Source organism: Callionymus lyra, chromosome 4 (assembly GCF_982586985.1).
Source record: "Callionymus lyra chromosome 4, fCalLyr1.hap1.1, whole genome shotgun sequence".
Taxonomy (NCBI): domain Eukaryota; kingdom Metazoa; phylum Chordata; class Actinopteri; order Syngnathiformes; family Callionymidae; genus Callionymus; species Callionymus lyra.
The window spans coordinates 35,981,055-35,996,656 of NC_141821.1; the positions used below are offsets into that span (position 1 = coordinate 35,981,055).

General features: G+C 37.1%; 1 protein-coding gene across 2 annotated transcripts in view; it reads right to left on the reverse strand.

Annotated features, from left to right (window-relative positions):
• arhgef40 (Rho guanine nucleotide exchange factor 40) overlaps positions 1-12,939 on the reverse strand; it is a 32,185-nt gene extending 19,246 nt beyond the window's left edge. Inside the window, exons 1-8 of one of the 2 annotated variants that reach the window (XM_087790065.1) lie at positions 12,760-12,939; positions 5,839-5,928; positions 5,135-5,242; positions 2,671-2,956; positions 1,307-2,408; positions 1,040-1,233; positions 788-916; positions 320-434 (exon numbers count right to left, since the gene is read on the reverse strand). In XM_087790065.1, coding sequence (XP_087646191.1) covers positions 320-434; positions 788-916; positions 1,040-1,233; positions 1,307-2,408; positions 2,671-2,956; positions 5,135-5,242; positions 5,839-5,928; positions 12,760-12,762 — 2,027 coding nt within the window. In that variant the 5' untranslated portion in view covers positions 12,763-12,939. Of the gene's footprint in view, positions 1-319; positions 435-739; positions 917-1,039; positions 1,234-1,306; positions 2,409-2,670; positions 2,957-5,134; positions 5,243-5,838; positions 5,929-12,759 lie in introns of both variants that reach the window. The other variant, XM_087790064.1, reaches the window with a different exon arrangement.
• Between the last annotated feature and the right edge of the window lie 2,663 nt (positions 12,940-15,602).

Genomic DNA, 15,602 nt, shown 5'->3' on the forward strand with positions numbered 1-15,602 from the left:
TTAGTCAGGTTAGAAAAAGTGTAAATTGTCGCTTGAAATAATTAATTTTGTGTAAAAAGTTAAAAAAGCAGAAACCTACATTACTTAAACTGTGAAAAGAATTTGCCACATCGTATTACATAAGATTCAGATGGAGTGTGAGAGATCCAGTTTGCTGCTAGTAACTGCATTGCAGGTTTTCTCTGTCTCATACTCTACTGAATTTAGGAAAATTTGTGGCAACTCGCTAGATGTAGTTATGTATTTATGTGCTATTATATTGACAACAATTCAGCACAGGAGCTTCTGTTGATTTGGGACTTTGTACCGGATATCTCACCGAGTGATGTGGTGGAAGCAGGCCAGCACTCGTGCTATTTCTTCTTCACAGACTTCTTCTTCTGTTGGATCCACTTTTGTAACAACCAGGGCGCGACCTAGCCTGTCTACGGTACCTGTGATCAGTATAACATGCAAAAAACAATATAAATTTGACAAGAGAATTGGTAAATTATTAGTATCATAAGGTGTTATTAAACTAATCACCACATTTTTATTTATAATCATTACAACTCATGTGTGATAACGAAACAATCTATATGTTGAATTGCAAAGGAAGAAAAAACAATTGTTGTGTTTCATTATCTACACCAGATTTAATAAACAGGTGTGAACATGGAAAGAAGTTCATGGTATCTTGACTGTAATACAACCATTCATTATCTTATCATATAGCAACAACCAACAACTTTAACTATACCTGTTAGTTTTAGCTTCCCTGACTGAAGAAGGTCAGAGTCCAGTTTACCTAGCAGAGGAGGGTGGTTGTGTATCTTGTCTGGACATATCTCTACCACCTCCTTGTCTAGGTGGTTGACTGTAGATGTGATTGATGGACCATTGCAGCTGGGCAAAGTTTGGATGTTTGACTGTTTGACTGTCAGACAAATACAAAAAAACTCTTAATTATAGCATGAAGAAGGGATTTTGATTATGAATCAAAGCCACACAATTGAACAGCATTTTTCAAACCTTCAATTCTATTCTCCAATACTGGTACCTGTGCATTCTCCATCAGGTTCTGACATTTGTTCAGTTTGTTCCAAAAGGTTCTCCTCAGTGATGGGTAGCGGTGCTGAGTCAGAGCTGGTAGAAACTGTGAATGAAGTTTTCCCTTGTAGTTTTAAGCCCCTTGGGTAGGAACGGCCACCAGATCTTGCTCTGCCTCTGGCCCCTCTTCCCCTTTTCTTTCGTCTAAAGAAACACATAACTATCAGATAGAAAAGTATACAGTTGTGTGTATTGTATACAGGAGATACATGTTTACCTTGTGGATCTATATGCTGCAGTTTTGGAATCCTTTACTTTGGAACGGTCAGTTTTCCCATTAATCCCTGGATCTTTCAAATCCTCATTATAGGAACTTTTCTTTTGTGTGCTTGCAGTGGCGCTTGCAGTGGCACTGCATGCAGAAGTAAACGGTGAATCTGGTGTATCTGACGTCGGGGTGGTAGCACAACTGTCCTCACTGAGTGGTTTGTCAGTATCTTCAAAAACAGAGTCTGATTGAGAACTGTAGTCTGATCCGATTACAATCTTGTTTTCCATCAAGTCAATACATTCATTTGTGACTAAACAGTCACTACTTTCAGAGTCTCGTATCTCATGGTCTTCCCTGCTGTGATTTGTTAGGGTATTACACTCGTGCTCCCGGCCCTCACCAGGTCTTCTCTCTTTGATTGGGCAGTCAAAGAAAATGGGATTCTGTTCAAGATCCTCTGCATCTCTGCTTGTTTTATGGTCATCAGAGTTGAGGACCGAACAGGAAAAATATTTTCTTTCTTTGGCTTGTTGAGATGTTTCTTGAGATGGTTTGGGTGAACCATCTTCTTTAGGAGTCACAGTGTTTCTTTTGGCACTCCGAAAGCTTCCAAAGCCTTCCATTCTCCCGTTACCCCAAGCTTTTCCTTTCCGGATTTTGATGGCTTTACCTCTTCGACACAGAGGCAAGGTCTTAGTCGGACATATCCCATGCATCTCCAGGTACCTTTGCCTTGAGTCCACCCCTCCATCAGGACCTACTCTGGGCTCTAAAAGCTGCACATAATCACTTTCAAACGGAGAGTCTCTGCTTGTTCGCCCAAGCCCGTCTTCACTGCGTCTTCTTTGTGAGCTTAGGCCATTCAGTGATGCACTTTCCTCAACCCCATCATCCCAGGACCATGAGTCAAGTTCTCCAGAAGACGAGCCACACCAGCCACCGATACTACCTTCCTCACTGGGAAGACAATTGTAGTCCTCATGAGTGGATATAGTGCTTGCTTCTTCTGAGGGGTCGTGGACGAATTTGGGATAAACGACTTCCTTCCATGGAAGACGCGCTACACCATCGCACGTGCTCACCAAGCAAGTGTCCAGACCTCCTCCAACTTGTTGAGAGAATTTCATGTAAAATGAGAAAGATCAATAAATGCCTCTTAGCAATATTCCCTCCCCTCCACCCCTTCTGAATCTTGCTCATAAACTTTTCAGTGCAGGTTATGCGGACATCTGGTCATCATTTGGCACTTTTCAAACACACGTAAGAACCATTAAAGCAGCAAAAGATCTAAAAATTGTCAAGCCAGGCTATAAAAAAGGAATCCAAAGTTAAGCAGTCGGGTCAACAGTATTCTCCTGGGTTATCCTTACCTTCCCTTTTGTGGCCCCGTTCCTTATTGATGCTGTGCAGCCACTCCGTTGTGAAAACCAAAGGGTGCTGAGACTCTGGTACCAAGATTTCCTGAACTGTACGACCGCCAGGAGCCAAGCATTTCAGGGCCAGTCGTGGGCACCGTGTGGAAAAGGGAACCACTTGAAGATAGAAGTCATTGCAGCGTAGAAGCCTCCAGTCAAGTGTTGACAATTGTACAACGACTTTTTCTCCAAGACACAGAGGCCAGCCAGAGTGTAGGAAGAGACAGCCAATGTACTGCGACTGAAATTAATTCAAGAAAGAAGAGAAATAGTTTGATCTCTGGTCACTCTCATCTAAACAAAAGTGTTGAAAATGCTAATCATCTATATGACACAAGAGTTATTGAAAAACAGTTGATAGCAAAGCAGATCCCCATTACCAGACAACAAATCATTATGGACCTCTATAAAAAGAGCCTTAATACATTCACACGTTCTGAATTCAAAATCATAAAACTATGCATGTTTACATTGTTGGTGTTGATTTCCTATAATAAGAAATAAACAAGTTTTATAATATTATTCATCAGATTAGTTCCATCTGATTTATTTATGACGCAGACGTAGGTATTAATTTTATTAATGGACTTGAGCAATGGTCCCACCTTTTGGCCGGAGGACGGTACCGGCCTGCACATCTGAAATGTATTTTATGTTGATTAAATACAATGGATTGTCTTCAAAGTCATATTTTTCTTTGACTTTTAACATTTCAAGACAGTGATTCAGGCAAGTTTACTCCAAAACAAAATGAAGTCGGTCAAAAAGAGTGATACTCTATATGGGACCACTTTTGCAAAGAAACAAGTCCAGTGCTGGTGTTGTTTCAGTGCTATATTGAGATGTATTTTCATAGACTGAAATGTGGTTTTCCAGGTCGTACCATTTTTGCTCTGTTTATCTGTAGGCCAGTCCATGAAAACATTCAACTGTTTCACGTTGCAAAAAAGTTTGGGTACCATTGTATTTTATAGACTTAAATTTGGTTTTCCAGGTCGTGCCATATAATACTGCAATACCAATTTTAACAAAAATATAAAAATATAAAAATAAAAAGTATTGAATCACGTTGATTTTGAGATCAAATAACTTTCCGTGTCAAGTTTTCACTCATATATTTCAGCCAATGTTTCCTCACAACCCACTCAATCTGGTTTCGTCCCCAAACCACCTCCACAATGTGCCCCACTGTTTTCTCCTTTCACCCCCACTCGCCCCCCAACAGGACCACTTCTCAATCAGCCCTCTATAGTCTTACATTTGCCCATTTTTTCCTTCTCTCTTTCAAATGAATCTATGTTTATCCTGGTTCCTTACCACCGTCTACTCCTCTGCCACTTTTCTCCCAGCAGTTACACATATGGAAGGAATTAATGCTGTGACTCATCAGCACACCCTCAGCTCAGCAGCTCCCCTTTTCTATAGTGACAACCAAAACAGAACTCTTCTGCAAGTTAATGCTCCTTAAATGTTGTTGTCTGGTTTTAATTTGACAAATCCATATAGAATCCCCAGTCCGTTCAATTATCAAAATGAACTTTTTGTTGTACTGTTTTTGTACTGTTACTACGCTAAGAGATTAAATTACTATTTAGAACATTTAAAACCAAATAAAGCTGTCACTGGGCTTTTATTTTTATCTACCTGACAGTGACATCACAGACGGCTTCAAACTGAGTCATGAGATAATATTGAAGAAAATATGCAGCACGATAAAAGTCTTATTGTTCATGTTACTGACAGATTATGCCTGTGCCCTATTGTGACATCACATACTAGGTGACTAAAGGTCATGTCAAAAACGTTTCTTCAACCGTGATATCCAGATTAAGATAATGCTATTCAAGGCATTGGAATAATAAATAAAACCCACAATATTAAGTCAAACAGAACCTAGAACCTAGGCAAACTTTTAGCGTCCTTTTCCTCTAAAATCTCTTAAGTTTGAGAGAGGAATGGACTTGTCAAATGATTTGTCTCAATGAACTTAAAACATACCATGGGAATGTTGGTTATAGGACTCGACCCAACATATCTTAATACAAAAGAGGCATTTACAGGCACAAGCAATGATTCGTCTCCCAACATTCTTTAACTCTCACTCTGTGATGTGAATGTTGCAAAACATGTAAAGAGAAAATAAACTTTGAAGCAAATTCTTTAAGGTATTTAAACATTTCAATTAACAGTTTTACTCCTATATTGGTGTTAACATAAAGTGTCAATGATACTATATATATATAGTCCTTTTATGAGTCTGATAGTGATGGTCCAGTTACTTTTGTGAAACCTGTTTGTACCTTTTAAAAATTATAAATAGGGTCAATCAGCCCAAAATTTATTTTCTATGAGAACCAATGAATCAGTATGTCGTTTTAGCAACTATGGTTGCCTTGTGTGATGCATAAGGAAAACTCACACAGGCGTGCTGCTGGAGTTTATGAAGGAGGTGTTTGGCAGGAACAAAGTAGTCCAGGAGGTAGCGGAGGCTGTCATGTTGATAAGTGGACTCCAAGACAGAAAAGACCTGCATAGAGAAGATCACATTTGTCAGAACTTAAAACCTAGTAAAACTTGAATATTTTGTTCCATGTGAAAATCATTTTCCATTCAGTTTCATTAATTTAAGGTGGATTACGCCCTGGAAAGGTGGCTACTATATACTTTATTGAATATTGTTTTGATTGTTTAAGCGCTTTGTGACCCTGGTCTAGAAAAGCGCTGTACAAATAAGAATTACTTACTTACTTACTTACTACTACATAGCATAACACAACTGAGCAACAAATAAAAGCACAAAATATGGAATCTTTTCTCGTCTGACCATTAAAAAAATGAAATGTTTTAATTTTCATGTTTATGATAGATTTATCCTCTTGATATTACAGATTATGATTTGTAATTCCAATGTTCCTGACAAAACTGTCACATTTTCATCCATTTACCCTTTAATCCATCCAAACATCACTCCATCTATTTCATAACTGACATTTGAGTGTAACATTCAGACCAAACAGAAATATTAAAATATTCTTATCTTTTCACAAACCCACATGAATATGTCAGTTATGAGCGAATACATGATCTGGGTTGGATTTTTTTCTGCCAGAATATGTTCTTCACCTGAGAAAGGAGAGGTGGGGCAGTGCTCTCAAAGGGAGGATAGAGTGACGACAGCGCCCCCTGAACACAGTCCTCCATCGCCTCAGAACCCTGCCCAGGACAAGAAGAGTGAGGAAAGGGTTAATACATGAATGTTCTCTGAATCAACTCTAATGTCTGTGTTTGTATTTAACAGCCGGCAAGTCTCGCCTTTGCACATTCATGCATACGCACACTTGCACACAGTTTCCTGTTCGGTCTGGGGAGTGTCTAGCATTTCCTCCGAGGCCCCATGAATGCATAACAAAAGAGTTAAACCAACATGTTATATTTTCTTAGACACCTGTGTGTGTGCACGCACATCCGTTCCTTTTAATACAAACTCACACGTCATTTCATCATGTGACAGAGCAGAGTACGCAATACACTCAGTGTTTTTCTTTCTTCATGGACCGTCGTCATGGCAACATGAGACTGTTTCTAGCTTTTTTCCAAAATATTTCTTTTCCCCTAACACCTTAACCTTCCTGTTCAACTCTCCTCTGCCTCGCAATTCTTGCTTGAACAGTTTTCAACCTTATTTTTCCAGGTTTTTGCTCCCTCGTAATCTCTGACTGTCATCTGACAACAATTAAGTCGACTTCTCCTCAACAGTTCCCATATTGTGTGGAACAACTGCAGCGACCAGATGAGGGAAACCCAGATTGGAAGAACAGAGTGTTCGGAAAAAGAGAGCTGCTCAGAGCATCCAGGAGGGAACGAGCTGGGTTTATGTAAAAAGACAGAGCCAACAGTATTTGAAAATAAGTTTCAGGCGCTCGATCTGTGTACAGAGGGGGGTTGGGGTTAACCACATTGAAGGGTGGAGTGGCTAAAAATCTGTAACTGCAAGTCACTGGATTTGCAATACAACTTATGTTTAAACCTTTGCTGCCAAGTTTCAAATGGGAACCAAAACGTTCTTCTAAACTCAAACTTGAAAAAGCTCAAGGACTTTTTTGCAATTTACCATGTGGCTGTGACTGAAGCTAAAGTGTCCTGTGATGCTTGTTTTCACATAAATGATCAAATTAGTCAATTCAATCTGATGACTTATTAGGCTTTCTTTTTTTTTTACTAAACTTTGAATTAACAATGCTGTCTGTGTATGTAATAAGACTGATCCTGATAATGTGTTTTTTAGCGGGGTCACTATCCTAGCTACTTCGGGTGAGAGTCAGGGGACACCACCTTTCAAAATAAAGACCATTCAGAGAGTCGAAATTCTGCATGTCTGCGTGTAAAAAAAACAGGAGACATGGAGTTTGCCTCAGGCTGGAAATTAACCCTCAAAAATTACACTTATTATAAGGCAGTAGCACTTACCACAAAGTTGGTGTGCCCCCTCAATCAAATCAAAAGAAAGTAAAATATTTTGTAAGAACGTAATGTTTCTGCAAATGAATAGCTATTTTCCAAACATTTTTGATTGATTCATCTAAAATGTAGAATGACACACTACATGGAAATACAAGAAAATCCATAGTGAGACTCATTGCCTCAAATTTTTCCAGGACTTGGCTATGCACCTCTTGGCTTCCTAAAGACATTGTTTTAACTTAACATTTTCAAAAAATGTGTAGATAGATGTTTAATAGAAAAAGAGATGTCTAATAGAAAACTTAAAGTTAAAGTTATCATCAGTGTCAAGTGAATGCCTGGGAGTGGGAAAAAACAATATAGGTGTAGTGATGGTGGTAAAAGAGGATCAAACAGCCTGTCGGCCTCCTGATAAAACACAGCAGGAGGTCTTGAAGGCTTGCACTGCAAGTCAGCAGGAACTTCCTTCACCATCTCTGCAGATGTGTGAAGCTAGAAGTCAAATATTTAAGTAAAAGAAAGACACATTTTTCCATCCATGTTTGCAGCGGGGGAAATTATTTATTTAAGCCATGATTTTTTTTTTTTTTACTTTTATGGATTCTTGTCAAGTCTGTCAAAAATATATTTTTCTGTACTTCACAGTCAATGATTTTATTCTGGTAGTCTGTCTTTGTTCCTCTTGCTTAGTTGTGTAGTTGTGTTATGCAATGAAATTAGTGTCCAACAAAGAAACAAGTTAAGTTCCATGGTGATCTTGTATACCAACGATTTCAAACACAATTATTTTTTTTAATATAGTTAGTTTAAAAATACAAATTTGATGTAGGTTAATGATAGTTAAACAGGCTTCAATGTTTACAGTGCATTTACATACATGTAATGAAAAGTTTTGTAGGCCACAATTATATTGGAGGCAGTTTACTCTCTTACGAAACATAATAAAGGTCAGTAGAACCTGCTGAGTCAGCTCATTAGAGGACACTTTTTGTCTGACATTCAACGTGGGTGATCATTAAATTGGTCAAATTATATGTGTCAAAACATCATTTCATATTTTCCAGAACATAAATTAAGTGCATTTTGAAAGTTTCAATGTAGCAAAAATAGATCTTGTTTTTCTTTTTTTCAGCATCTTTTACGAGGTGCTATGAATGAGTCACACAACCCCGAAATACAGTCCTTGCTGTAAGAGTGAGAACTGTTATAAATAGTTTTGACATTTACCAGTGTTTAGTTATATGAATAAAAACACTATAGAGAACCTTTAACTTTTAAAACTATGTATGTCAAATTAATATTTTGGTTAAATTGCATTGATAATACATAAATGAAAAGGGGAGATTATTGCCAAAACAATGAGATGTTAAATATGGACTCCAACCAAACTCTTCTCCATGAAGAATGCAAACTTTGGTTCATTATATTCATGCACAATAACTGTCTGAACTGTCTGAACAGCAAATACTTTAAAAGTACAACACAATTCACATAAAGATAGACAAGAACTTTTTATTTTATTATCATCTTTAAGAACTGAAAGGTCACTTCAATTAAATAAACATGAATAAAATCAATCTACTAATTGTATTGCATTAGATTTCCATAATAACACAGAGTTTGATTGGCTTTGCATTGAAGCATTGACAACTCATCTATCTCAGCATCCCACAATGTTTAGTTTGCAACCTTGATGGTTGCACATAATCTTGCTCCCTAGTGTTGTGTTTTGGTTTCATGCAATTTCCAGAAAAAGAGACTATAATATAGGGCAAGGATTAAAATACATGAACATATAAAAATAAACACAGTTTTTAATTGTATTCACCTATAAATGATAAAAGTTAAACAGAACATTGGGACACTATACGACTATATAAAAAGCATACAATCAAAATAATAAAGACTTGAATCAACAAAGTCACTACCTAGCTGAAAAAGAAAACCTGTGACAGATGTTGTAACTTAAAGATGATAATGTTTAAAGTAAACTAATGTTTGATTTGAGTGTGTCCTAAATTGATCTTGGTCCTCTATTGTACTCATGTGTTTGTTTGTACAAAACTCTATTTTCATTTAAATAATTACATTAGAAAATGTGCTTAAGCCCACTAAAACATTTAGCTTTTCTGGTGATGAAATCTTGTTTACCATCATTTCACATCGTGCATCATCAATCCTTAAAAGTTTCATCTCGGAAGGGACACATCGTATTAAAAAAGCTGGATTGATTTCAGCTGGCTGGAGGAGTGAAGACCATTCTAATGTAATAATACTCTCGTAACCTTTTAGACAGTGGAGAGGAAGACTTGACACTTGAAGCATGTGAGTTAAAGACAGGAAAATGTTCACATTGGTTGCCCTTTAAAATAAGACAAGTGACTGAGATTATTGATGCCAACAATTATATAAGGACGATACTGGTAAATTTGTTGAAGGACAGGAATTGAAATTGAGCCTCCAATAATAAAAAGACAATAACATAACATTGACCCTGAGTTAAAAAACACAAGGATTAAGTATGTTCGGAACAAAAACAAGTTCAACAAAACCTCCCAATTGTAACCCTGCAAATGGGAACATGAAAAGCAAAAGCTGTAAAATATTGTAGAAACTATGTGTTTTTTTTGGTCTAGTTTAGTGATTAAGTTCAAACATCCAAAAATTATAGACAAAAACGAGATATGTAACTTGTATTAGCTAACAGTAACATCTCACTCACTGTCACTGACAGCCACATTTAAAATGGTGTTGGTCAGCTATGACAACAAGTATGAGTGTGTATCCTCTTCTTTGTGTTGAATCACTTCTTCTGTGTCACACTTCCTGCTTTTCTCTATGAGATGCTGATGCAGCAACAAATACAAAAGGATATAAATATCTGAAATCTAAAGTCTGCATGAGCGAAATTTAAAATCAGAAGAAACATTTTTTTTAAAGGAGAAGGGGGTTACTGGTGGGAGAGATTGATGGGAACAAGAGCAGCAGCATGATAGAAACCAGATGTAGAGAGGAAGAGAGATACATGGGTCTGGAGGCGGGGGAGTAGGTGGGGGGGGGGGGGTGACATCAGATGACATGATGTGCCTGAAAAAAGGAATGCAAGAGGAAGAAAGAATATGGGAATCACAGAGTAAAAAGGAGGAAGGGGCAGATAGTGGACATCCTTCTTAAATCTCCATATGATCAACAGTAGGTCAGCGACTCCGGTTAACAACTTGCTAAGTTCCAGAGACGTCTGGTCTCCTGCGTGTCTGTTGTTGTCCTATTCACCAATCCACAATTACACATTACATCATCTGTCTGACTTGTGTTACTTTTGGGTCGTGCTGGAGAAGTCTAAACTTGACGTGTCTTTTGTCTGTGACTCTTCTATTTGAATCACTGCTGAATCTGCAAAAAAACCCAAAATCTCAGTGTCATCCAGCAAATGTCAAATCAAACTCGAGCATTGTCTCTGCCACTTAGTGTAAGAACCGGTAACCTTTTGTCTGCTCATGTTATTATTACTTTTGGTCCATGACTAATATTTATGGAGTAGCGTCTCTTTTGTTCCAGGAGTAAACTTGTATTACTTACTAGCAGGAAGTAACATTCAAGAAAGGTGTGTCCGAATAAAGTCTACAATTAATTTCTTGTAAAAACAACAACAACAACACAGGCACGCACGCACACATGTGACCCCGTTAAGTGAATCAGCAGCAGACAATGAATGAATAAATTAATGAATGTATGGGTTCATTACCTTATGTTTGTCAACCCCAGATAATAGATAGATAGATAGATAGATAGATAGATAGATAGATAGATAGATAGATAGATAGATAGATAGATAGATAGATAGATAGATAGATAGATAGATAGATAGATAGATAGATAGATAGATAGATAGATAGATAGATAGATGATAGATAGATAGATAGATAGATAGATAGATAGATAGATAGATAGATAGATAGATAGATAGATAGATAGATAGATAGATAGATAGATAGATAGATAGATAGATAGATAGATAGATAGATAGATAGATAGATAGATAGATAGATAGATAGATAAGATTTATTGATCCCTCTGGAGATCTCATTCTGGAAATTGTTTAACAACAATAATAGATAACAACTAATTACAGGGGCCTGGACATGACACGGCATAAATAAATCACTAAGTCGTGGCCACGGATATATATTTTTCTTTTACCCTTTTATGTCCAGGGCTGCGTAACTAATAAATGTTTGAAGAAAATAAAATGTTATTTTGCTAATAACTACAAAATCACCTTTAAAAATAAAAATAAAAAAGAGGAGTAAAATCTTGATTGTTTCTTGTATTTTTTAGGTTTACTTTTCATAATGTATATTTAGTTAATTTTTTTTCGTGTTCTCAAATATGATGTACGTTACATTATAAATATAAATGTTTTTAATTATCTCTGAAGAATATATCGTAACTAAATTCTGATCGTTTAGCTGTTTGCTAATGTATATCCTTTACAAGCTGGGCTGTTTTAGGGTTTTGCCACACGTTAAATTCTGCAGATATAATTTAAAAATTCTCTCAAATGTGTCAAAATGTATTAAATCCCCAAGAATGGGTCACTTTTATGAAAAGTCCAGTGCAGGTAAATTGTCACATTTAGGTTTAATTGTTCTGCAGCTGTGATTCAGGAAACTTTCTGGATTGTGCTACATGAAGTCCAGTGTGCTAGAAAGTCTACAGGGTTGTCAACTACCATCTCATGGGTTCGGTCATCAGCATTCTCCCATGATCGTAAGCGTTGCAAAAGCGCTATTTAGCAGACAAAGTATATGGAGTGCTGCCACATGTTACTGGCAGTGGTTCTTTGTTCTGGGTGTGTGACAATAGGATCGTGCATGTCACAAATATCCAGTGAATTTCAACACGGATGTCAACGTTGTTATTGACTAGCCCTTTTGTTTTTTTCTTTCTCGACCTGATGCTGACTTGTTTTGGCTACTCGATAGTCACGTGGCATAAACTTTTGTTTTTTCTTTGTTTTTAATTTATTTTGCTATGAGCCCCCCCTCCGGTCCTCTTTCTCTCAGACCTGATGTGGAAAATGCAGCATCACAGAAAACCGCTGCTGAGGCTCCAAGTTTCCTGAAGTAACGAGTAACCCAAGCCTTCTCTTCACTTATTCCAGCTTCAGTCCTCCACTTTTTTGTGTGCCAACTTCCTTCTTAATTGCTCCACCCTGATCACAACAGACCTTCTTGTCTAGTTTGATTTCAGCTCTCGCCATGTAAACAAAGTTGCTAAGCTACAAAACACTGACTTTGTTTTTTTCCTCTTTTTCCAAACCAAAAATGTCCACACGAGATGTTGACACGTTTATGTTACCACATTGGGACAGTTTCTTATAAATGTTCGAGCAACTTTGTTTGCACATGAACTCAATCAACAGAACTGCCAATAAAATCTGAGAACTCTCACATTCTGATATTTAAGACACCTAATTGTGTCTATATCAGGTTTTAGTCAGCAAACGATACAAACAGGTTCTTACAGTTATTGGAAAATGTTGAGAAGCCACACAAACCTGCTCAAATTTTAGGGACTTACCATGACTTCAGTCAGGAATTCCAACTTAGTCCACAGCTCCTTTCCTGGATTTGCTTCCTTTCTGCATTCTCCGCACTTCTTCCACTTATTTTTGCATTCCTTTAATGGTGCATGTCGTTGTAATGATTTTTCTAAGCCTCGACAGTTAGAGCAAGTAAAAGTTGTCCACCTTCTGTCCACTCAACATTCTCACGGCTGCCTGGGAATGTCCGAGCTGCATATTTTCACCCCTTAACGTCTGTTCGGCAGTCCCACTCAGTCCCCCCTCCTTCATCCTCCCTCCCCTCACCCAACAAGCGCCTCACAGTCCCACTGTGCATTCACACTTTCCATTTTTGACCCCGACAGAAAAACACGAGGGTATGTTTCTGTGAAGAATGAAGCTCCAATTTGACACAAACATTTACATTTTACCATTGGTGTGGTAAAAAAAATAAGTGGAAGTGAAATTCGTTTTCAAGATGGTTTATTAATTTAATTTTGAATTGAAAGGGTTATTTAGATTTAAATTTGAACATTTCATACTGATAGATCTCGAAGAAGAAAATCGAGGAGATTACAAGATCGAAGAAGATTATATATATTAACAATATTAAACATCAGAAGCAACAAGAGGCGGGTCTTAGCGTGTATCTTTTATTCAAGCACCAACAACAGCATCGTACTGCGGTCAAGGTATCAGCTGATCAGGTTTCTCCTGTCATGAACCGAACTTGAATGTGGAGATTTCACGCTAAACTTATCGGCAAATTCCCCAAACTCCATCTAGAAGGGGCAAATAAACGTTCAAATGAAGAGAATTGAATCAGTTTAGTCTTCCCTGTATTTCTTCATTATCACGGTCATATTCTGGAGTGTTTAAAATCCAGTTTGTTGACCATTTTTAAACAATTATTTAGCAGTTCATTTTTTCCATACCTATTTATTGTGTAAAACTAATTTAGATTTAGATTGTCACCCAATTAATAGGTTTTAGATCATTAAAAATGGCAGGTTTAAAAATTGAAATAATACCATTCTATATATAATGATAGATTTAATAATATTTGACTTTTCATGCTTTTGAAGAGCAATCTGTGTTAAGTTATCAAAATTAAAATCTTTTAAAAAATTGTGTGTAGTGAAGAATGCTGATGAGATATGAAATAACCAGTAGCCAATTGAATAAGCTGCCTCACTAACCATGAACCTCACCGCACATCACTATTTTGTCATCTATTTCTGGGCTCTGGCACACCAGATATCAGCATTGGTTCCAATTGTGTGCCAGCCATTAGCAAAGATTAGAGATACAAAAAGGAGAAATGATGAAAGAATAAAATAAAACCTTCATGAGTGCGAAAAGTGGGAGCTAAAAGGAGACATATCCTACTGAGGGTGAAAGTGGGAATACTTGACCCAGTACTCAATGTAATATTAAAACTATAACTCTGTGTTAGTAATGTTCACTTTATATGTCTGCTAGTTCATAATACAGTTCAACTATTTGAAAATGAACCGTTATTGTATTTGTCGTCTTGGAATATAGTATAGAATAGAATAGAAATGAACATATAAGGAGAAATGATGAAAGAATAAAATAAAACCTTCATGAGTGCAAAAAGTGGGAGCTAAAAGGAGACATATCCTACTGAGGTTGAAAGTGGGAATACTTGCCCCAGTACTCAATGTAATAATAAAACTATAACTCTGTGTTAGAAATGTTCACTTTATATGTCCGCTAGTTCATAGTACAGTTCAACTATTTGAAAATGAACCGTTATTGTATTTGTCATCTTGGAATATAGTATGGAATAGAATAGAAATGAACATATCAAATTTGACTCTTACATTCAAGTAGGTGTAACAAAAATTAAACAACTGAAGAATTTATGATTTAATTTAAGAACCCTAAAGAATGAGAGTTTACATCAGGGCAGCATTTCTGTCTATTTTGTCCATCTATCTGCGTTCTAATAACAGCGTGGATTTGCTACTAAAAAGAAGCGAAACATATGGGTCTATTTACAGGATTATTTGCTTACAGAGACAATCAGGGGCTGGTTAGAATCATCTAAAGATGAAGTTCAACAAGAATAAAACTGCAAATGGCCATTAAGTAGTGATGACGACGTGAAGATGGGATCGAATTTCGGGCGCATATCCATATTACATTGAATAAAAGTGTTTAATATAACTGGCTTAACTACCTGGTTCCACTTTTTTATATATATATCCTATAATTCATGCACATTCTTCCCATGAAATCCCTAACAGATTGTAAAATGATCATGTGGTCATTCAAAAAGGATAATCCATGTGTGGAATAAAAAACATGTTTATAAGCCTGTGAATACTTCGATATTCATGTAACTCATGTAACTGTAAACACTTTGGTGTGTTAGTTTTTAATTAATGCTAAACGTAAATATGTCTCCGAGGTGCACTTCTCTACATGACCAGTGAGAGCTGCCACCAGAGCAGCAGACACGTGTGTGCGACGGTTCTTGTGAACGCATATTCCCACTTTAGTCCTGCTCACAGACATACAGCGCCTGCAGAAGGTGACAGGTGAGTTGTCAATCTGTTTCACAACACAAGAAACTAACCCAGCGAACAAACAACAACAAAAAACACGGCAAGTTTGGTTAAAAAAGCTGTTCTGTGGACAAGGTCCACACACCATTGCCTCTATTAGGCTGCCCCGAGAAAACATGACTGAGAAAAATGGTGCTGTAAGTAAGTAACTCCCTCTGAGCCGGACACTGAATACATTCTACACCAGGGGTCTGTAACCTTCATTACTCTTCACACTCTTCCTTCGAAAATATTGTCTGGAGCCACAGACACTAATGCTAAAAACA